Below are 25,469 nucleotides of genomic sequence, written 5' to 3'. Positions count from 1 at the left end.
GCTAGCAAGTTTGTATACTGGGTACTGCTCATGAAAATACCTTTATTTATTTTTTTCTACTATATTTATTCTATTACACTTGTTTTCAATGATACCTGTCGCTTGCAAATATCTGTACAGAACCATTTTTCAAATCATTATGCACAGCCAGTGTATTGAATCATTCTGTGTATGTCTGTTACCAAGTATTGTTCATATTCAGGAGCGAAGATGATATCTGAACTGATAGAAGGTGCATCCCCTGGCGCATATAGAACTGTTTCGAAATATGGCTGGTCAAATGGAGAGGTATTTCAACACTACCTAGAAACTCATATTGTAAGTTTGCCATTGGAAAGCGCCCACTTCTTCTCTTGTATGATGGTCATCGCTCGCTTATTTCAACTCATGTTATTGATTGGGCTATAGAACAGAACATTATTTTGTATGTGTTACATCCCCATACATCACATATCTTGCAGCTCATGGACGTTAGCTGTTTTGGTTCATTTGCTAAAATATACAGCATAGAGTGTTACACATTTCAGAGGAGCACCGGTAGAGCGATTGATAGATAGCGCCTGCTCCATTGCATGCAATCCCATACGCAGCTGCACTTCAACCTAAAAATCTGCAGTCTGATTTCCGCAAGTCTCGGATCTATCCTTTACAGCCAGATATTGTGGACACTGACGTATTTCAAAACAAGAAATATCTTTAAAAATGATGGTCGGCGAATTGTGATGAGGAAAGAAGTTTATGAATTTTTCATCTAACATTCATCTTTCATCTAACATTTTTCAAATTGCAAAACTAAACACCGCACTTTAACAATTTAAATGGTTCTCTTTTAATTTTTCGCAAAGGTTTCGTAGGGTTGCAATTGTTTCGTTTATCCTTAGACGAATAATTACAGCAGTAGTTTGATGAAGATTCATGAAGCGGTTCATGAGAAGAGGTCATTAAACGTGTTTATATTTTTAGCTAAATTGGTCCCTATCCCCATTTGTAACAAAATAGCAGGAGACCGTGCGATATTGTTACACATCGAATTTGATAAAAATCCATTATATTTTAGTGGTTAATGCGAAGAAAGGCATATCTACTTTTAGCTATAGTGGTCCCTAATAGGGGCCAAGTTCCTATATAAATAAATTTGGAAGAGGACCTTATAATGATGCTCCAGACCAAGTATGACAAAGATCCACCAAGCTGTTCATGAGACGCTGTATAAAGGCATTTCTAGTTTTAGTTCTAGCAGCCCCTAAAAGGGGTTAAATGTCCCAGCTGAACAAAGTTGGCTGCGGGCCTAATAAAGATGCTACAAATCAAGTTTGATTAGAATACATGAGAAAAAATCAATTAAAGGATTTTTTTATTTATTATTTTTATTTATTTCTAAAATAGGCCAACTGATCCCGCTTTAACAAATGCATATTCGCTATTCATGAATCTTTGGACAATGACGTCACACCTATAAAAAAGTGAAGGTCAAGCAGAACATACAATTGTAATTACTTCAATATTTCTGTTTCATAAGCAAAGTTTGACCGTAGTCATATCACATAGATAAACTGTATGCAGCGTACCTTCATTTCAGTGTAATGAGATTCAGTCATTATATAGCATATATATAATAAAACAGATTTCAACTGAGTTCAATATTTGCATACCATACTAAAGAAAAATATTCAGATATAATAAATCAGTTAAATAATTTATAACAAATATATCAAAGCAAACAAGTACTCATTTTAATATGCAATCTGAATAAGTCACGAAAGCAAGAAACCTTTTCATATACAGACGACAATTGTAACAAGAAAATCTTTTAAAAAGCACTTCTCTACATAAAAGACTCTTATCACACCCTTATTCATGTGATACGCAGACCGTATTCAGCTCTTTCTTTAATTTGATATATGTTGGTATTTGAACAGGTTTTATCGTATTTATTAAACTTACTTATCATTTTGAGAGATATCAATATTCTTGCTAAATATACTGAGCCAAAGTTAGCTTTAAAACTGTGAAAGCGTCGTTTAGGATAAACGCTTTGTCTACATTTCACTCAACGTAGCACAATCAACAGAGTGAAAGAAATTGAAACTCTCGTCCAATCAGGCAGAGTGTTGCATAAATCTTCCATTTTGATAAAATTATCTATAATGCGTTATCAAGTAGTTTGATTTGCAAACTGAAGTCACGTGGCATAGGTAACGAAAACGAATTTAGACGGCGTCGCCGAAAAACCAGTTGCGGTCTGATCTCCAAAGAGAAGCTTCTGATGAACAAGATCTAGTTTTCTTCAAGTGGGCTGAATGCGCTTTTTGGGACCAATAGACCCACCACATTTATTGCACGGCCGTAAGAGTCTTCAGAAGATGTGGTTTATTCAGGTGGCCTCATTGTGAAAATAGTTAGTCATAAATAACATGAACAATAACAAGACTATGTGATTTGTGTCATGCTATGCTGTAAGAAAATCAACGGTTGTCATACAAACAGTGAAATCATTTCAAAATTATGTTTTTATAGGAAACTATTAAGTTTCATTCAAGAGGTCTTACTAAACAATTTTGTACCTGAATGCTTTATCGTGAGAAGCATGTAAGGCGTACAAGTCTCCCCGTACCTTCAATCAGAACTGTTATATTACGAACTCTTCAGATCGTTCAGCATGCCATTTATATTTTGTCAGTGTGCTGTTTAATTTTTCAGCTTGAACATTTCAGCATGGGTGGTTCCAAACTCTTGCTTTAATAGCTTTAGGTAGTGTTTAACCACCCCTAGGATATGGTGCCTGCTTTTTGATTTTGTATTTTGGCAGTTTCTGTCATATGCAGGCTCCATAACCTTTGATCCCCTCTCTAAATTCCAGTTTGTTTCGTTCTGCCCATTGTTTTCTCGGTTAGGGTACATCATTATTTTAACTTAGAATTGCACTGTGTGTATCAATGAAGATTCCACGTGCACCGAATACATGTGTTGGTGTCCCTAAATTATATTCTGATACTTTAAACATGTGTATATGTAGAGTTCTACTCAACCCGTGGCTAGAGGACGTTGACAGTAGCTTGTATTTCCACTACCGTTCATGAACAAGCACACTCAGCCTGCAACATTTTCGTTAATATCGTATTGGGCGACCTAAGACCTTATGAGTATGTAAGGTATACATCGGCGGGGGCCTACGCGGCCGAGTGGTTTAGGTGGCTGACTTCAAATCACTTCATCGATGTGGGTTCGAGCCTCTCTCAGGACGTTGAATTCTTCATGTGAGGAAGCCATCCAGCTGGCTTACGGAAGGTCCGTGGTTCTATCTAGGTTCCCGCTCGTGCTAAAATAATGCACGGAGGAGCACCTGGGGTCTTCCTCCACCATCAATGCTGGAAAGTTGCCATAAGACCTATAATTGTGTCGGTGTGACGTTAAACCCAACAAAACAAAACAAACATACATCTGGCGAGTTTATCTTTATTTACACTGTCCATTAACGTCTGAACAAGTTCAGAATAAATAGGGAAGGTTCGTATAAACTGACCGGTTTAAAACTCTTTAGTGGTGTTTTGCCTTTGAACATTCAAATTCAGTGTTCCACAGTGTATGTATGTTTTTATTTAATTGTGATTTAAACACCGAGACACACATTGATGCCGGGTTTCGTTTAATGAAATCTGCCGGTTTTTTTTAACTGATTATCACTATAGTTTCAATGTAAAAAATCGCCTTAATAAACATTTTATGCAACTTTACGCATCTTATGGTTAGTTCAAACTGGAAACGTTCAAAAGGACTAACTTCTTCTGACCAGTATAGCAATGTGATCCAAACCGTTAGGTTCAGATTTCTATTCCACTTCTTTAAGTCCATATATATATCCAAGTTTATGGGTTTGTCGCCTCTATAATGATATTTCGATCAATTTTTATTATCAAGTGTGTGGTATGATCGCACGCTCGAGTACATGTTTTTGAATATCAGCTCGTTTTCAACTGCTAATTGATAGTTTCAGAGCACATTTATCTTCCGTATTCAAAACAAATTTTTCCTGTTCATGTTTCATGTTTCTGTTTGAGATAAGTTATTATACGCATTGTGCAAATTAAATATTTCCTTGTTAAACAGAATTCGACAACATAATTATTTTCGTAAAAGAAAAAAAGCACTTAAAAGCTTGAAATAGTTGATACAATGCTAAAATAATTGTTAATTATTTTCAAAACTTAAAATGTTTAGTTTCGACTATGACTATGCGAACTTGCTTTCCGATTTCTATAAACATTTATATGAAATTTATGTGGTCTCTACGGCCGAGTTGTTAAGGTCGACGGCTCCAAATCACTTGCACTCGGCGATTTGGGTTCGAAACGTCGCTCAGGGTGTAGAATTTTCTATGTTAGAAACCAAGCTGGCTCACGGATGGTCGGTGGATCTAAACAAGTGCCCGCCCTTGACAAAATACTGCGCGGGAGCAACCTGTTTTCATTCCCATCCATCAGAGGCTCGTAAATTCTCGAGACGGAAACCATGGTATTCCTCTGTTACGCGAAAATGTTTGGGTTTTCCTCCATCATCAAAACAGGAAAGTCGCCATTTGTTCTAACTGTAATTGTGACTCCGAACCAAATTGATATTTGATATCTGACTTACATCAGTTTTAAAACCAAAACAGTTTAAAACAGATTTGATGAGAAACTTCTTGATAGCTCTTACTATTGAGTTTTCATTTTACGAATTATCTTGTTACTTTTGTTGAGGATAATTTGTTTGATTTTTAAATGCTATTATCAGTCAAAATATGAATGTAAATATTTGTAGATTTTTATCATATATCTGTCATGAAAAACAGAATGTAGGAAGTGTTTCGACCAGTATAGCATTTTCTTCCGCATGTAGATAATATCTTTTATAACGTTTTGCATGTCGTAAAAAAATTTCTTGATCTCGCAGGCCTTTATCATAACAATATACATTTACTGTGCAAACTAACTGCTCCTTTATAAGCACTCTGGCTCCTTTTTTAATAACCCTTTAGATTAAACAGGAAATTTAAGCTTACTTAAGCTTATAAATCCTCCTCCTTTTTACAAGAGCATTGGTGTATATTTGGTTTAGATCGCTTTTTTTGTAGAACTCCCCCTTTGTTTCAGTCTGATTCTCCAAGTGAGGAAGACCAACTGCAATCAGTCATTGGTTCTATCCAGTAAACACTCGTATCCGATATAATGTTTGCACTTGAAGACATCAACTGGAAAGTTGTCATATGAGCCGCGCCATGGAAAAACCAACATAGTGGCTTTGCGACCAGCATGGATCCAGACCAGCCTGCGCATCCGCGCAGTCTGGTCAGGATCCATCCTGTTCGCTAACAGTTTCTCTAATTCCAATAGGCTTTCAAAGCGAACAGCATGGATCCTGACCAGACTGCGCGGATGCGCAGGCTGGTCTGGATCCATGCTGGTCGCAAACCCGCTATGTTGGTTTTCTCATGGCACGGCTCAATTATGGTCTTAATTTTGTCGGCATGATCTAAAACCAAACAAAACACAAACAAACCAATTATGTTTACATAAATATTGTCAGAAATATTACCTTATCAAAACAGCTAACATGCCTTTCTTATATTTTTGCATAAAATAAGACAAGTAATTCTGCGCAATTCCCCCAATTACTAAACCGACGTTTTTGTCTTGAAATTTAGACTGTATAGAAAAATATCATTAACGATAACAACATTGATGTATTAATTACAATAATAAACAACTTTATCGCCAGTGGTATCATAAAATCTATCACAATAATATCAGACGGACCAGATTTTGTGATCAGTTTATTATTTCATTGTTAAGTATTTGCTATAATGTTAATTGAAACAGTTTTACTCAATTGGCTCTAATTACATCTTTATTTAAATATATTCAGCAAGTATGAGCTTACAAAAAGGACCAGTAAACCATTTTCATAGTTATACTCAAATAAAGCCATTACATATATTGGTAATACACCAGTGCAATGATATTTTGACGTTGACTTGCTTTTCAGACACTGGTCAATTTCACATTGTCTAAGAAATAAAGAAAGAAGAAATTCAGAAAGATGACACTTGACAAAAAGTGAACCTTTCTGCGTCAAACCAATAAACACGCTGAATAAAAATAATAAATAATTTATAACGGGTATTTTAGTAATATCTTTTGAACAAATGTAATATAAAAACAATTTTATTGCATATAATATACACTAACCTATCAAACATTTAATGTACCAGTATCTGCACAACACTGTCGTAAAATACTTTATATGTCTATTGCATTATATTTATTAAAAGGGTATTTCTAAGATAGCAAATTTGTCTAGAATAAAATTGTACGGAAATGTCAAATGCAAGACTTTTGAACAAAGTGAAACGATTTAAACGTAAATTATTCACGTAGGCTTCCATCAGATTCTCCCAAAATATGACTTCTCCTTCTTCTTCCGTGGTATACTCTATATTATGTATTTGATTGAATCCGATCCAACAGCTCGGTTGGCATATTTCCAGACGGAACATTTTCAAACATGATAACGAGAAGACAATTATTTCCTTCCCGTGAGTAAACACTTTCCATTCTTGCCATGTTGAACTCGTATAAGCACCATTTGCTTTTCAAAAACTCCTTTGAGAGAATAACGACAGTATTTCTACTATTTCTTTTAGCCTTTAGAATGTTGTCGGCAATATTGTTTCCAGGTAAAAAATCCCTATCATGTATACACAGTTTCGTTTCTATTTCTAGTTTTGGAATAATCTTGTCAAGAATGAAACGTAAATCTTCATTTGCGTAAGATATAAACGCGTCATACATACAATTTTTAGGCTTATTCAGACCATTGTGCAATTTTGTATATCCAAAATGTTTGATTTTAGTTAACCTCATGAGATATCTGAGCTTCCACCTATTCCTGTAGAGAAAGCCACCGACAACAATTGCAAGAAATACAGAAATTCCGATTGAACAAAAATGATTATAAGAGTATACGATCGACATTCGTTATCAAGGTGTCTTAACTTCTTTAACAAATTGTTCGACTGAAAGCGCCGCACCCGTTTTATCGTGAAAAATATAATCTTTGAAGTGGAGCATATTATGTCCGTGTTTTACCATCCATTTTAAATATTCTTTTCCGTTACAACTTATTGAGAATGTATTGTTTCTGAGGTCAATTGTAAACTGCTCACCAAGACGTTCGCTATTAGATTCCAGTTTGTTTCTTAGTACAGCAGGAAGCGTTTGAAAATAATTGAATTTTATATTCAGATGTACTTGATTGTTTAATGTATTCACATCAATTGTCCAAGTTTCGATATCGTTAACACTCAGATCAAGGGTCTCTAGTTTGGACATTGTTGAAAATATCGATGGTGGGAGGTACAATATGATATTTGACGATAAATTCAAACATTTAACATTTACCATTTTTTTTGAAAATAAAGGGTCCCTTGTTTTCATCGGAAAGAATTAATCCAAGAAAATTTTCTTGAAGCTGAAGATTTTCAACACTTCCAACCAAATCGAAGAATTGTAATCCAACATGGGAACAATAATTGCGAGATAAGTTGAGATATTTCAAATTTGGGAAAGGGCCAATAGGTCCTATCCAAGAATGAAGAATGTTGCCCGAAAAGTCCATATATTCCATATATACTGGTAGTGGAAAATAGGAAAACTTGTTAGACTATATTGCATGTCACACTGAACAAATTCCACTCTTCTCAACTTCTTTGGAAATTTTGGCCAATATTTTTTGTGTCGGTTTTGTCATTAGTTTTTAATCATACATTAATCAAAAAAGAAGCATGTAGGTTAGTCAGTTATCATTCTCGAAATAAGTCTGCATAGTGTTTATAGACCTGTGAGGAGATTTGTAAAAATCGCTCGCTAAGCTCGCTCGGTTCACAAATCCCTCACAGGTCTATAAACACAATGCAGATCTATTCCTCAAACAATAACTATAACTTACGAGGTAAATATATTTAAACTACAAACAGCTATAAAGCTACGAATTGAAGCTATTTTCAAAAGTCATTCACTTAAGGCATCCTTGAGATTCTCCCAAAAAAGAAGGTTACCTTCTTCTTCCGTGGTATATTCTATATATGTGTTGGATTGAATCCATTGCAACATCTCAGTGGACATATTTTCGGTCGGGACGTTTTCAAACATGACAACTAGAAGACAATTATCTCCTTCTCGTGAGTAAATACTTTCCATTCTTGCCATGTTGAACTCGTATAAGCACCATTTGCTTTTCAAAAACTCCTTTGATAGAATAACGACAGTCTTTCTACTCTTTCTAACAGCCTCTAGAATGTTGTCGGCAATATTGTTTCCAGGTAAAAAATCTCTATCGTGGATACACAACTTCATTTCGTTTTCTTCTAGTTTTGGAATAATCTTGTCAAGAATGAAACGTAAATCTTCATTTGCGTAAGATATAAACGCGTCATACATAAACTGCTCAGGTTCATTTAGACCATTGTGCAATTTTATATATCCAAAATGTTTGAGTTTAGTTAATCTCATGAGATATCTGAGCTTCCACCTATTCCTATAGAGAAAGCCACCGACAACAATTGCAAGAAATACAGAAATTCCGATTGAACAAAAATCTATTATTAGAGTGTACGAACGGCATTCCTTATCAAGGTAATTTACTTTTTTAATGAATTGGTCAACTGAAAGCGTCGCGCCTGTTCCATCGTGAAAAATGTATTCATTAAAGTAAAGCATGCTATTTCTGTGCTTGACAATCCATCTTAAATATTCTTTGTCAATACAATTCGTAGAAAATGTATTGTTTCTTAGGTCAAGTGTGAACTGTATACCTAGTCGTTTTGTGTTAGATTCCAGTTTTTTTCTTAGTGCAGAAGGAAGACTACTTAAAAAGTTAAACTTAAGATTTAAATGTAGCAGACTGTTTAATGTATTCACATCAATTGTCCAAGTTTCTATGTTGTTAACACTAAGGTCTAGCGTCTCTAGTTTGATCAGTTTTGAAAACACCGTTGGTGGTAGGTACGATATAATATTTGATGACAAGTTCAAAACTTTCACATTCACTAATTTATCAAATATAGGAGGTCTGTGGTTTTCATCTGAAAGAATTAATCCAAGGAAATTTTCTTGAAGGTGGAGGTCTTCAACGTCTGCAATGTAGTTAAAGAAGTTTAATCCAATATGTGTGCAATAATTGCGAGATAAATTCAGATATTTTAATTTAAGAAATGGGCCAATAGGCCCTATCCAAGAATGAAGAACGTTGCCCGAAAAGTCAACATATTCTATTGATTTTTGTTGCGGCAGTAATAATAAACGAGGTATGCTATATTGCAAGTTGCTTCGTGCAAATTCCGCTCTTTTCAATTTCTCTGGGATTGTTGGCAAAGTTTCATTTATTTCAATATGGTCATTTTTAAAGTAGGTGCAATTTCCTTTTCGAATGCTTATGTTTCGTAAAAAATTATTTTCTATATATGGACAATCGGAATAATCATACATCATTTCTTTGAAGTTTCCACTTGGTTCTCTATCATATAAAATCGGTTTGTGTGCGGAATGTTGGTAATTTCCGTGAAATTCTTCCACATTAGTTCCACATCCCATTTGCAGTAAGTATGGTCCAAATGTAAACTTATTGTCTTCTGCCCATATGATTTTTAAAGATTCTGGTATTAGTATTAGGGCATTTGTTTCAACTAATTCCATTCTATTACTGCTCAGAAGAATTTCAGTCAATGTTGTATTCCAAAAGTAACACAGGTCTCGTATTCTAAGCTGTGTTCCCAGACCAAATGTACTGTGTACCTTAGAGAAGTTTAAAAGCCTGATTTTAGTAAACTGTAAGCTGTATGAAATATTTCTCAACATGCGAAATCTAAGGTTTAAGTTCTGAGATAAATCTAAAATTTCTAAGTTTGAGAGGTCTTCAAAAGCGCCAGCATGTATATTTTCTATGTTGCATGAACACATATTCAGTGTTCTTATTTGCGGAAGGTTTTGAAGCGTGAAATTTGTGATAAATGATATATTGCAGTGTCCATTCAACCCAGAGAGAACAACAGTTTGCAACATCTTAATCTTACGATAGTTTACCGGAATTACTTCATCTCTAAGTCCATCCATGTACAATATTTCAAGATTTCTTAAATATGATAAATCCGGGTAGGATGCATGAATAGTTGTATTTCCCTTCCAGTTTCCATTCAGTTTAAGTGTTTTAACTTTAAGCGGAAAAGTAACATTTTGTTGAACTGTGTCATCATATACAGCCAAAGTGTTTTCACTAATATCAAGTTTCTCGAGATGATTAAGGTTCGAAAATGAGTCTTTTTCTATAGAAGTTATTTTATTTCTTCCTAGATACAATTCAAGAAGTTTATCACAACCTTGTAAGTCAAATTCCTGAATGTATTGGTAGCCGTTCCCTTCAAGATGTAGGATTGTAATATTATAGGTAGATGAATTGGTTACAAATCCACAAATTTTCCATATTGATAATTTTGTCTCTGAACAGTCCATCTGATTTAAAGTATCACATAGGCATTTCCCGTTTGGTCCACAAGAAAAAGCATCGGACCTAACAACAAATATGACCAAAACGAAAATAATCGTTCCTACTTGCATTGTGTCTACACACGTAATGTTTAAACGTATTTGCATGACAATCATAAATCGTTAATTTTACAATGTAATTTGACACTGTTGTTTGAAAGTGTATCTTGTAGTCGTCTTGATAAAAGTTGCCTGTTGATTACAGATAAAGAATTAAAAGGGATTTGACTCACATAATGTCGTAGTCTTAAAGTTCTCGATCTTAGAAGTAATAATTCAGTAAGGGGTCAACTATTTCTGCAATGCAGAACTAATACCCGGAGTAATTAACGTCCTGGAAAGTCAGTCAGGTATTTTATGTTTGTTACATTGACGAGCAAAACCAGGATCTTATTTTTTTTAGTAACATGCGATATGCTAGTATTAAACTGTGTGTTTTATATCAAATTCTTACTAAGTGAAGTATGTTACACGTGCAAACAACATGTTTTGAAAATCTCTCATTATTTTGCATTTTGTCAACATTTTTATAAACATAACATAGAAATGATTATCAAATAATTTCAAAGTCGACATTTCAGGGTTATTATATTGTCCGGTTGTTTGTGATTATGGAGTCAGTTTACAGAATTCCGCTTAAGCCTGCACTGTTATCTCTCATTAGCAGACCCAATTAGACCTAATAAAATCTGTGAAAATGTCCATTGGAAGCAAAGCAAGTAATCAAGCTATAAAACAGCAGACTCACTCTCATCTGTTCATTAGGTGTAATGAAATGTGTAACAACCTCAGGCTTCCTAGCACCGGCCTAGGTTTAGCCGTAATAGGAAATCAAAGTGTTAGTCAACCGTTATAGTACAAGAAGGTGTCTAAAAATGCTTTAAACGCTTATGAATTTTTAAGTTGTTTTATTGTCAGTTTGCTTTATAAATAAAATTTCATATACAAGTCCGAAAGCGGATGCTTGGAAAAATTAGATGCTCCAGAATGTGAATGTGTTATTCAATGAACTTCAAACAGAGATAAAATACTGCTAACATCCAATGAACAGCCTTCAAGCTTCAGAATCGTCCATTTGCTAAGCTATATGAATTTTATATTGACAGTGAGGTTTTTAATATTTTCATAGCAAACACATGTATGTTGATTAGCTCTCTTAACGTTGTGTCTAAGCGCAACCATAGATATACATAAAAACAGCATTTAATTTCCATATCTCAAAATGAAAACAGTTGATTTTTAACTCAGGTTGTTAGTGGAAGAATTCTTGCCTTTATTTGTGTTTCTCATTATTATCCCATACAAAGGCGGAAGGATATTGTTTTTGCGTTGTCCGTCCGCGGATGTTCGTCCGTCCTCGTCCGTACGCCTGTCCGAAATTATATCTGCTTGTAATTCAAAAACTATTTTAGCTAGAATCAACAAACCTCACATAATTATTAATTAGCACATATTTCATGTTCACATATAGTATTAACCCCCTCCCCATCCCGGCCCAGCAGAATGTTTCCCCTTGATTTTATAAAATTAAACCTGAAAATGCATATACTGTAAAATCATTTTATTTCGTGGGCATGAAAATTCCTGGTTTTGGTCAAAACGGCAATGATTTCGTGGATTTCAACTTTTGAACATAAAATGAATGGGGATTTTTCTTGATCGCTTAGATTAGATTTCGTGGATTGTCTCAATCACGAAATCCACGAAAATTAGCCCCCAAAAGATATTTTAGATAGCATTACCAAACCTCACACAATTATTAAATAGCACATTACTCTTGTTAACTTTTATCCCCTCCCTTAACCCATTAAAAGCACACATTCAATACATTCACAAAAACAACCTTTTCGGAGGCAGGGGGATTAATTCACTGAATTTGCTTGCTTATTTTGGGCTTTGTTTAGTTTTAAAAGCAGTTAGATATTTTTTGAGAGACTGGAAACTATTCTTTTCAATTTATTATAACAAAATTTACGGGATTAAGGATTTGTAATTTAATTTAAGACATCGTGTATTTCTACCCTGCAGAAGTTTAAATAAACGCCACAACTTAGGGACCTACTTTCTACAACCAACTCCCCCTCCCCCCCCCCCCCCACTCCAACACACACACACACACAAACCCCGCTCCCAATTTTTTTATATCGCCTTGATTTTGAATGTATAGCTTCCGCTAGCTTGATTTATTTTAAACTATGTCAGTGTTTTATTGTCCAACCATTACGCATACTATCAACTGTCATTTTCGTGCTCGGAAAATCACCCGCTTAAGGTAGTTCTGTACGTTCGGATATTTTTTGTTTTGTTTTATTGTCCAACCATTACGCATAATGTCAACTTTCATTTTTATGCTCGGAAAACCACCCGCTTACGGTAGTTCTGCACGTTCGGATATTTTTTTGTTTTATTGTCCAACCATTACGCATAGTATCAACTGTCATTTTTATGCTCGGAAAATCACCCGCTTAAGGTAGTTCTGCACGTTCGGATATTTTTTGGTTGTTTTATTGTCCAACCATGATGCATAATATCAACTGTCATTCTTATGCTAGGAAAATCACCCGCTTAAGGTAGTTCTGCACGTTCGGATATTTTTTTCTACAAAAGAGAATTTGATTAAACCCTGACTTTTCAATACTTTTGAACATACTTAGACAATTCGGCAAATCAAAAAGAAGGGGTCGTGTGCTTGAGTTCTTTTTAGACTGATTTAAAAAAATGGACCTCACGCAAGTTTTCGTATTGGAAGACTATTAGAACAAAACAATTCTAATGAAGGTTTTGCAAATATGATTTAAATTTTACTTAAACATCTCGCAGTTGTAAATCAACTTACATGCTATATTATGATGAAATACAATGTATAGGTCCGTGTGTTTGTTTTTATATCTTCCCAAAATTAGTTGAAAAAGACACGCGCATTACAATTGTTTAAGACAATATTTAGAATTATTTAACCTGTCAACACTTGTAACATCATATATTATCTTAACGCTGTCGTTTTGATATCTTTACTCTCGGGCTTGCATTTATTCATGAAGTGATATTCGATTCCATATACTGTATCCAGACTTTTTCCTACATTATTCTGATAAATGATATTGTACCATTACTTCCAATTTACAAGCTAAAGGTGACTACACCGTCGGTTCCATTAATTATTTTTTTGTTTGAAACCGTACTTAGAAATGTCACCAAAACCATAAGATCATCAAAATTATTGAAATAGCCATTTGTCTTTTATATTTCAATGTATGATATATCATTGAATTTTACCTTTGACTGTTTAAATTAACGTTATAAAGCTACTTTTGTTTTCTGTATGACGCCCTTCGTAAAAATGTTACGAATGTTTTACATGTATATGTGAATGGTAATATTTTTTCATAGTAAAATGATTTATAAAATATGTCATATACCTGTACTAGAGAAGGTAATCCATTTCGTACTAAATAGGCAATGATGCGTTCTCAACCACTTTTAGGAGGCACGTCCGAACGTTGAAAAATTCATAGTCTAACAAAAAACGCCTTGATTTCTCTTTGACATGACATACAAATTAAACTAAATTCCCCTCTGTCTTGAACCTGATTTTTTATAACACGTACACGGAAATTAAAAACAAATCGTAAACGAATTAAAAGATAATGACGACGTTACTGACTGGAAATATAACAAGATATTTTTTAGCAGTTTATCAAGGGATGTCATGTTTGTGAAAAGTCTGTATTCATATTTCTTAATCAGTTAATTTCTATGCATTACAAGGAAACAATATGATAAATGGTGCAGTACCTTAAATATGATAGTGTGTGTAAGAAGACTTACTAAATGTTTTCCTTGTATGTTACTGTAAGTTAGTCTTCAAGGTTTTTGGTTCTTTATTTTCCCGTAACTAATTGATATATTTTTCCTTACACAGGTCTGGCCCTTGACCCCTACACAGTGAACTCGTGGAACCTCAACTGGTCGACCACATCAAAGAGATGGCTAAGGTAGGCTACTCATATACAAGGGCAGAAGTTAAAAACACTGCTGCAGAGTTTGCGTCAAGTTTGGAGAGAAGGGTTCAAGAAAATCCATTTTCATACAAATGGTTTTATGCTTTTTCTAGGTAGGTGGCCAGAGCTAAAGGCGCAACGTTTCAAATCTATATCAGATTTAAGAGCCAAAGCAACATCAAGGGATAGTATTGATAACTATTTTCATGAACTTGACAGGATATTACAAAAGTATGACCTGAACATTTGCCTAGAGACTATCTACATTGTCGACGAGAAAGGTGTGCAGCAAATTTCCAAACCTTCTTATGTTGTTGGTACCTTAGATTGTACACCGTCTGTTATAACAGCTGAGAGATCGACCGCAACGACAATCTTTGGTTGTGGCAATGCATTAGGCCAACAGATACCACCATACATTATATCTTGCAGGTATGTTTTTTCAAACATTGATACTTTTATCCTTTGTGGTCATTTATTCAAGGCACGCTGAGCTGTAAAGTAGAAAAATTCTGGGCATATGTAGCCATGTACTACAGGTTTGAATGCTGGGTACTGCTCATGAAAAGACCTTTATCTATTTTTTCTACTATATTTGATAGCACTTGTTTGGAATGATACCTTTTGCTAGCAATTATCAGTACAGAACCATCATTTAAATTATTATGCACAGCCAGTGTATCGTTTCATTGTATGTATGTCTGTTATCAAGTATTGTTCATACTCAGGAGCGAGAATGAAATCTGAACTGATGGAAGGTGCATCCCCTGGCGCACATGGAACTGTTTGTTGGTCAAACGGAGAGTTACTTCAACACTACCTAGAAACTCATTTTGTTAAGTTTGCCATTAGAAAGCGCCAACTTTTTCTCCTGTATGATGGTCAACGCTCGTTTATTTCACCATAACAGAGCCCGATGCATCAAAACAGGTAAACGAGTACTTGAATTCTGTAACGGCTCCTAAGAAAACAAAGTATGTAGCTCCTAAGTATGTAGGCTCCTAAGTCTGTAGCCCCTAGTAAAGTAAAATCTGTATTTACCAAGGATTCTACGAGCAAGGGTCCATCTTTCTCTGTTCCTGTAAAGGTGGAACAGCACTTAAGTCTGAAGCCATCCACATCTGGTATGTCAAAGTCTGGTGGGCCGATTGATATAAGAACGCCATTGTATCATAATGAAGATGATGATAATGATGAGCAATGATAACTGTATGTCCGTTGTTTTCGCCAAGTAGGCTACATGCTTCTTTTGTGACCACCACCTCATTTATTGTACAGCCGTAAGAGTCTTCAGAAAAGGTGATTTATTCAGGTGTCCTAATTCTGAAAATAGTTAGTCATAAATAACATGAAAAATAAGACGACTATGTGAGTTGTGTCATGCTATGCTGTAAGACACTATATAGAAATAAAAGAGTCAATTCAAACTGTTTTTGTTGTTGAAATGCCTTCCAGAGCAACGTTATTAATAATTTTCCAAAGGTCACTATTACGGGAGTGCCAGACTAGACAGAAGTCCGTTTCGGTACAATAAAAAATGACCACGCTCATCTATTTAACATTGTTATCATAACGGAAATAGTGACTCGGCAGTATTCTACATGAACATCTTGTGTAATTAAGTACATATCACGCCTTTGTTACCACTGTAGGTCGGGCATCAGTAAGGCATACAATACACCCTTCCCTATATAATTTTTCATTTGTCATTATGAAACATTCTCATATATATTCATGAGTATGTAAGTTTAGTTTATTAACACAAAACTATAACACATTAAAGACCGCTGTGTCAAGTCCGTTTTGTGCCATTTCATTCTTTTATCACCCTTCAGAACTGATAACGGTATCATGGACTAATCAGGTACTAGTATGTGGTTGTCAATTTCTGAAATCAACGGTTGTCATATAAACAGTGAAAGCATATATAGTTCAAAAGATTGTTTTCATAGGAACAATTGGAGGTCAACATGGCTTTTTTCCAGTTCGGCCCATAACTCTGCTATCCATGAAGGGATTTTAATATTACTTAGCCAGATGTACCCCGTAATAAGATGATGTGTCATGCACAACTTTCAGACCCACAGCTTAAAGGTCAAGTTATACTTGGCAGTCAAATGTTAACATGGCATGAACAGGGTCTGTTTCGTGTCCGATCCATAACTCTGTCATTCATTAGGGAATTTTAATATTACTTGGCACAAATGTTTCCCATGATGAAACGACGTGTCATGCGCAAAACCCGGGTCCCTACATTAAAGGTCAAGGTCACAATTGGAGGTCAAAGGTCAATAGGGTTTTTTCCTGTTCGGTCCAGAACTCAGTCATCCATCAAGGGATTACAATAATACTTGGCATAAATGTTCTCCATGATGAGATGACTTGTGCGCAAACTCAGAACCCTAGCTTAAAGGTCAAGGTCACACTTAGAGATCAAAGGTCGATAGGATTTTTCCTGTCCGGTCTATAACTTTGTCATGCAAAACTGGATTTAAATATCAGTTTGCACAAATATTTCCCTGGATGAGACAACGTGTCATGCGCAAAACCCGGACTCTTAGCTTCAAGGTCAAGGTCACACTTGGAAGTCATAGGCCAAAGGGCCTTTTCCCTGTCAAGTCTGTAACTCAATAATCCTTAAAGGGATTTTAATATTACTTTGCACAAATGTTCACCACCATGAGACAGAGTGTCTTGTCCCTAGATCTAAGGTCAAGGTCACACTTAGAAGCCAAAAGTCAGATACAAGAATGACTTTGTCCAGAGCATTTTTTCTCCACGTATAGAGCGATTTTAATATAACTTGACAGAATTGTTCACCGCTATAAGACGGATTGTCATGCGCAAGAACCAGGTTCCTAGGTCTAAGGTCAAGGTCACACTAAGAGGTCAAACGTCAAATTCAAGAATGACTTTGTATGGAGCATTTCATCTTCATGTGTGGAGGGATTTTGATGTAACTTGGCATAAATGTTCACCACCATGAGGCACACTTGTTTTTAGATTTGCGTACCTTTGTTTTTAATTGTAAGTAGAGTATATTGTAACATTTTTATTACTGGCCGTAGAGAAAAATCGAGGCCACTTTTCTGTGGTACAAAATGCATGTTACATCCAATTTTAGGTGTATTTTGACCTATCTCTACCTGGTAAAGAGTTTCTTGTGGACTTATATTATAAAGAGTTTTTGTAGGATTCATTTCCCTTTGTTGTTGCTATAAATAACTGTTTTATGATCGGCCAAAAATAACCATATGAAGACAACTGTAGGATTTTATATATGCAAAGTTTAATCCAAGTGTTTCGTCAAAGCATATTGTATATATAGTACAATATTGTTAAACATTATTGACAGACATCAGTTCATTATGTTATACTGAAGTAGAGAAAATTAGGTGCCTTCCAGTAGGGACTTTGTATTGCATGGTAAAATAGAAAAAAGTGGAAACTTCACAGGTCGCCCAACACGACAAAAACGAAAATGTTGCAGGCTCGGTTTGATTGAGCCTGTTCATGTACGGTAGTGGAAATGCATGCTACCGTCCACGCCCTCTAGCCCCGGGTTGAGCAGAACTCAACATTTACATATGTTAAAAGTACAAACAGCAATTTAGAGACATCCGCAGATGTATTCAAACGGCGGTGAACATGGAGCCTTCAATGATACACGTGTTGAGGCGTGTAATTCCATGAAGAGCGGCGTTTGGTCGCCAAATAAAGTAATTTTTTTGCCCCAAACGAGAAAACAATGGGCAGAACTAAACAAACTGGAATTTATAAAGGGGATCTGAGGTTAAGGAGCCTGCGTATCACAGGAACTGTCAAAAGTAAATACTTATTCACTTGTTTTAACTGGGGACCATACACCACTTTTCATGGTTTTGTGTATCAATGAAGGTTCCATGTACGCCGTCGTATGAATACATCTGTGACTGTCTCTAAATTATATTCCGGTGTCGAGTTCTGCTAGAGCGCGTGGACGGTAGCTTGCATTTCGACTGCCTTTCATGAATAGACTCAATCAAAGTGAGCCTACAACATTTTCGTTTATGTCGTGTTGGGCGACCTGTGGTTTTCCATTTTTTCTATTATGCCGGTTTAAGACCTAATGAGTTAATTGTTTACCTTAATTTACACTGTTCATTAACTTCTGAACACGTTGAGAATAATGAAGAAAGGTTTGTAATGACTGACCGGTTTAAAACTCATAAGTGGTGGTTTTGCCTTTGAACATTCAAATTCGGTGCTCCAGGGTGTATGTATGTTTATGTGCAAATGTCATTTACGCACCGATACACACACTGATGATTGGTTTCGTTTAAAGTAAGCTGCATTATTGGAACGTTATTATCCCTAGAGTTTCCATGTAAAAAGAATACCTAAAAAACAAACATTATATGCAATTAAAATGGTTAGTCCAAACCGGAAACGTTCGAAAGGACACTTATTCAGATCAGTATACCCATATGATCCAAACCGTTATGTTCAGGTTCATGCTACACTTCTTTAGGTCGTTTATACATATCGAAGTTCTAAAATTACATTTCTGGCAATATTTATTATCAAGAGTACGGTATGACCGCGCGCTCGAGTACATGTCATTCAATATCAGGTCGTTTTCAACTGAAATTTTACAACGTTTCAGAACATATTTATCTTCCGTATTAAAAACAAATTGTTCCTATTCAGGTTTCAGGTTTCTGTTTCATGCAGGTTATTATCAACTCATATTTCTCTTCTAAACCGAATTCAACAACAAAATTATTTTCCAGAAAAAAACTTAAAAGATAAAATTGTAATAATTGTTGTTTTTTCTTCAAAACATAAAGTGTTTAGTTTCGACTATGACGTTTTATGCAAATTTGCTTTCCGATTCCTATAAAACTTTATATGAAATTTATGGGGCCTCTATGACCGAGTGGTTAAAGTCGACGGCTCCAAATCACTTGTCACTCGGCGATGTGGGTTCGAAACCTCGCTTAGGGTATAGAATTCTCTATGTGAGGAAGCCCCCAAGCTGGCTCACGGATGGTGAGTTCATTCCCATCCATCAGAGTTTCGTGGAAACCTCGTTACGGGAACCATAGCAAACCTTTGGTACGTGAGAATGCTTGGGTTTTCCTCTATCGTCAAAGCAGGACAAGTCGACATATGGCCTTATTTGTGACTCTAAATCCAACCAGAACAGAACAAAATAAAAAAGTGCTGATAATTGATATCTGACTTACACTAGTTTCAAAACGGGAACAGTTTGAAACTTCTGAGATATCATTTTACGAATAGTCCTCTTACTTTTGTTCAGGATAATTTGTCTGATTTATAAATGCTATTATCCGTTAAAATATAAATGTAAATATTTGTAGTTTTATCATATATCTGTCATGAAAAGAACGTGTAGGATGTGTTTTGATCAGAACAACATTTTTTCCGCATCTAGTAATATCAATTACATTTTGCATGTCGTATAAATCTTTCTTGAACATTTATAAACAAAATTGTTTCCTAGTTACTTCACTTAACTCCTGTCTCATGAAATCGTTGCCAGAAAAGCTTTTCACCTTTGTTATTCGTTGAAAATTCAAAATAAGTATTTAACTGGATTCAGTCTTCCATTTATTTTGACATATGGATGAATGGAATGTGTTCATACATCACGGCTATTAAACAATATGATCTCTCACGTGAATAAATGTTGTCTACCTATGCCATGTTGAAATCGTACGTATACCAAGTACTTTTCACAAAGTCCTTTTATTACCTGATCAAAACTGCTAACATTAATTTTTATATTTGTGCATAAAATAAGACAAATTATTCTGTGCAATTCCCCCAATTACTTAACCGAACTGTTTGTCATAAAATTTAGACTGTGTAGAGAAATATAATTAACGATAACAACATTGAAGAATTGAATACAGTACTAAACAACTTTATCGTCAATTATCATATAATCTATCACAATATTATAAGGCGAGCTAGATCTTTCGATCAGTTTATTTTTCATGTTTTATATATTTGCAGTAATGTTTATTGAAACAGTTTAACTCAAATGTCTCTATTTATATCTTTGCTTAAATATATTTAGGAAGTATTTCTTACAGAAAGGACCAGGAATCATTTTCATAGTTGTACTCAAATAAAGCCATTACATATATTTGGTAATACACCAGTGCAATGATATTTTGGCGTTGATGTCTTTATCACACGCTGGTCAAATTGACCTTGTCTAAAAGAAGTAAAGAAAGAAAAAATTCAGAAAGATAACATTTGACAAATAGTGAATCTGAAATTTGAATCTTTCTGCGTCAAATTTAATAAACACGCTGAATAGAAATAATAAATAATTTTTACCTTATTCAACTCATTTAATGAATGGAATTTGAAATGCACTCAGATAAGTTTATATGTAACAGATATTTTAGTAATGTGTTTTGAACAAATGTAAGTTACATGTTAAACAATATTATTGCATACAATATGCACTAACCTATTTAAACTACCAGTTTCTGCGCAACACGGTCGTAAAATATTTCATAAGCTTATTGCATTATAAATACTAAAAGTGTATTTCTTAGATAGCAAATTTGTCTAGAATAGAATTGTACGGAAATGTCAAATGCAAAAAATAAACAACCTATACATAAATTATTCACTTAAGGCTTCCTTCAGATTCTCCCAAAATATTACTTCTCCTTCTTCTTCTGTAGTATACTCAATGTATGTATTGGATTGAATCCAATCCAACATCTCGGTTGACATATTTCCAGACGGAACATTTTCAAACATGACAACGAGAAGACAATTATTTCCTTCTTGTGAGTAAACACTTTCCATTCTTGCCATGTTGAACTCGTATAAGCACCATTTGCTTTTCAAAAACTCCTTTGATAGAATAACAACAGTCTTTCTACTATTTCTTATAGCCTCCAGAATGTTGTCGGCAATATTGTTTCCAGGTAAAAAATCTCTTTCGTGTAAACATAACTTCATTTCATTTTCTTCTAGTTTTGGAATAATCAGGTCAAGAATGAAACGTAAATCTTCATTTGCGTAAGATATAAACGCGTCATACATAAAATATTCAGGTTCGTTCGGACCATTATGTAGTTTTTTATACCTAAAATGTTTGATTTCAGTTAATCTCATGAGATATCTGAGTTTCCATATATTCCTGTAGAGAACGCCACCGACAACAATTGCAAGAAATACAGAAATTCCGATTGAACAAAAAACTATTATTAGAGTGTACGAACGACATTCCTCATCAAGGTTTTTAACGTCTTTAACAAATTGGTTGGCTGAAAGCGTCGCGCTCGTTTTGTCGTAAAAAATGTATTCATCGAAGTAAAGCATGCTATTTCTGTGTTTGACCATCCATCTTAAAAATTCTTTATCATCACAATTCGCAGAGAATGTATTGTTTCTTAGGTCAAGTGTGAACTGTATACCTAGGCGTTTTGTATTAGATTCCAGTTTTTTTCTTAGTGCAGAAGGAAGTCTATTTAAAAAGTTGAACTTCAGATTTAAATGCAACAGGCTGTTTAATGTTTTCACATCAATTGTCCAAGTTTCTATGTTATTAACACTAAGGTCTAGCGTCTCCAGTTTGAACATTTTTGAAAACACCGTTGGTGGTAGGTACGATACAATATTTGATGACAAGTTCAAAACTTTCACATTCGCTAACTTATCAAATATAGCATGTCTCTTTTTTTCATCTGAAAGCATTAATCCAAGGAAATTGTCATGCAGCTGGAGGTCTTCAACGTCTGCAATGTAGTTAAAGAAGTTTAATCCAATATGTGTGCAATAATTGCGAGATAAATTCAGATATTTCAGTTTTAGAAATGGTCCAATAGGTCCTATCCAAGAATGAAGAATGTTGCCTGAAAAGTCCACATATTCTATTGATTTTTGTAGCGGTAGTAATAATAAACGAGGTATGCTATATTGCATGTTACTTCGTATGAATTCCACTCTTTTTAATTTCTTTGGGAATGTTGCCCAAGTTTCATTTATTTCCACATGGTCATTTTCAAAGAAGATGCAATTTCCTTTTCGAACGCTTATGTTTCTCAAAATGTTTATTTCCATATATGGACAATCGGAATAATCATACATCATTTCTTTAAAGTTTCCACTTGGTTCTCTATCATATAAAATCGGTCTGTGTGCGGTATTTTGGTAATTTCCGTGAAATTCTTCCAAATTAGTTATACATCCTAGCTGTAGTAAGTATGGTCCAAAAGTAAACTTATTGTCTTCTGTCCACATGATTTTTAAAGTTTCTGGAACAAGTATAAGGGCATTTGTTTCAACTAATTGCATTCGATTACTGCTCAAGAGAATTTCAGTCAATGTTGTATTCCAAAAGTAACACAGGTCCCGCATTTTGAGCTGTGTTCCTAGACCAAATGTACTGTGCACCTTAGAGAAGTTTAAAAGTTTGATTTTTGTGAACTGTAAGCTGTATGAAATATTTCTCAACATGCGAAATCTAAGGTTTAAGTTCTGAGACAAATCTAAAATTTCCAAGTTTGTGAGGTCTTCAAAAGCGCCGGCATGTATATTTTCAATGTTGCATGAACACATATTCAGTGTCCTTATTTGCGGAAGGTTTTTAAACGTGAAATTTGTAATAAACGATATATTGCAGTGTCCATTTAACCCAGAGAAAACAATTGTTTGCAACATCTGAATCTTGCGATATGTTACCGGAACTGCTTCGTCTCTCAGGCCATCCATGTACAGTATTTCAAGGTTTTTTAAATGTGATAAATCCGGGTAGGATGCATGTGTAGTTGTATTTCCTTTCCAGTTTCCATTCAATTTAAGTGTTTTCATTGTAAGCGGAAAAGAATCATTTTGTTCAACTGTTTCATCATATATAGTCAAAGTGTTTTCACTTATATCCAGTAGCTCGAGTCGATCAAGGTTGGAAAATGAGCCTTTTTCTATAGAAGTTATTTCATTTCCTCCTAGATACAACTCAAGAAGTTCATCACAACCTTGTAAGTCAAATTCCTGAATGTACTGGTAGCCGTTCCCTTCAAGATATAGGACTGAAACATTGTACGTAGATGAATTTGTTATTAATCCACAAATTTTCCATATTGGTAATTTTGTTTTTGAACAGTCCATCTGATTCAAAGTATCACACATGCATTTCCCATTTGGTCCACAAGAAAAAGTATCTGACCAAAGAACAGATATGACCAAAACAAAAATAATCTTTCCTACTTGCATTGTGTCCATACACGAAATGTTTTATAGTACTTGCATGACAATCTTAAATCGTTACTTCAACATGTAATTTGACACTGTATTTTAAAAGAGTAATTTGTAGTCTTTTTGTTAAAAGCTGTCTGTAGGTTACAAATAAAGAATTAACAGGGACTCGTCTCACATAATGTCGTAGTATTAAAGGTATCGACCTTAGAAGTAGGGCACGGGAATTCTGACTTCCTTAATACAGTAGGGGATCAACTATTTCTGCGGTATTGATCCAATACCCAGAGCAATTAAGGTCCTAAAAAATTCAATTAGGTATGCAATAATGTTTGTTGCATTGACGTGCAAAAATGGTATCTTAATTTTTACAAACTAATATGAGATTTGCTAGAATTATAACATATCTTTTTGTAACAAATCCTTTTTAATTGAAGCCTGTTGCCCCATACAAACAACTCTAGGTATATATTACAATTTGGAAATTATTTGTGTGAGATAAATATCTCATTGTTTCACTTTTTTTGTCAAGTTTTTATAAACATGTTATAGGCATGATTACTAAATAATTTCAAAGTCAATTTTTCAGTGTTGTTATATTCTTTGATTCTTTGTGATATGGAGTCAGTTTATAGAATTCCGCTAAAGCCGGTGCTAGAGGGGCGTAAGTACATTTTATTATCTCTCATTAGCAGACTCAATTAGACCTAATAAAATTTGTGAAAATGTCTCTTGGAAACATAGAACGCAATCAAGCTATATAATAGCAGACTCACTCGGTTTTATCTATTCAAATGTGTAACAATCTTGGGCTCCCTGGCACCGGCTCAGGTTTAGCCGTCAAAGGACACCAAAGTCAACTGTTATAGTACATGTACAAAAATGTGCCTAGAAATGCTTTAAGTGCTTATAAATCTTTATGTTGTTTTAATGGCAGTTTGCTTTATAAATAAAATATCGTGCACAAATGTGCATCACAGCTAAGTCTGAATGCGGTTGCGTTGAAAAAAATAGATACTTCAGAATGTGTCATTCAATGAACTTCAAACAGAAATACAATACTCCTTACATCTGATTAACAGCCTTCAAGCTTCAAAATCGTTCACTCTAAGCAATATGAGATTTTTATATTGACAGAGAGGTTACTAGGTTGCATTGTTTGCATGTTCATATAGAAAACATATACATGTATGTTGATTAGCCTCTTAACGTTGTGCCTAAGTGCAACCATACACATACGTCTTAAAATTTAATTTCAGTATCTAACTTGAAGACATTTGAATTTTTATCTATCCTGCGCATAATACTATAGAATATACTTAGGACTTAAGTGGAATAATTCGTGTCGTTACTTGCACCTACTACTGTTTCTGCATTGTCCGTCTGGACGTTCGTCTGTCCATCCGTCTGTCTGAAATCAAATTTGCTTATAATTCAAACATTATTTCAGCTAGAATCACCAAACCTCACAAAATAATTAGCACAAGATCTTGGTTCAAATATTATATCAACCCATCAACCCCCATCCCCCCACCCCCACCCTCCCGTTGGCCAAGCAGAGTGATTCCCCTTTTTGTAAAAACCTGGAAATGCATAAAATCACCAAACCTCACACGATTATTAAATAGCGCATGACTTTTGATAACTATTATCCACTTAACCC

General features: G+C 34.8%; 1 protein-coding gene and 1 pseudogene across 1 annotated transcript; both read right to left on the bottom strand.

Annotated features, from left to right (window-relative positions):
* LOC123562020 (toll-like receptor 4) overlaps positions 1–10,759 on the bottom strand; it is a 30,576-nt pseudogene extending 19,817 nt beyond the window's left edge.
* Positions 10,760–20,310: 9,551 nt separating this feature from the next.
* On the bottom strand, positions 20,311–23,872 carry LOC123562019 (toll-like receptor 4). Its single transcript, XM_053532081.1, has one exon. It carries the CDS (start codon positions 23,831–23,833, stop codon positions 21,224–21,226), a length of 2,610 nt encoding a protein of 869 aa, XP_053388056.1. The 5' UTR covers positions 23,834–23,872; the 3' UTR covers positions 20,311–21,223.
* Between the last annotated feature and the right edge of the window lie 1,597 nt (positions 23,873–25,469).

This window comes from Mercenaria mercenaria, chromosome 2 (assembly GCF_021730395.1).
Source record: "Mercenaria mercenaria strain notata chromosome 2, MADL_Memer_1, whole genome shotgun sequence".
In the NCBI taxonomy this organism is placed as follows: Eukaryota; Metazoa; Mollusca; class Bivalvia; order Venerida; family Veneridae; genus Mercenaria; species Mercenaria mercenaria.
This window is presented reverse-complemented; position numbering and strand designations above follow the sequence as displayed.

Coding starts and splice junctions, on each gene's coding strand:
- LOC123562019 (XM_053532081.1), bottom strand. CDS start 23,833: ATGGACACAATGCAAGTAGGAAAGATTATTTTTGTTTTGGTCATATCT.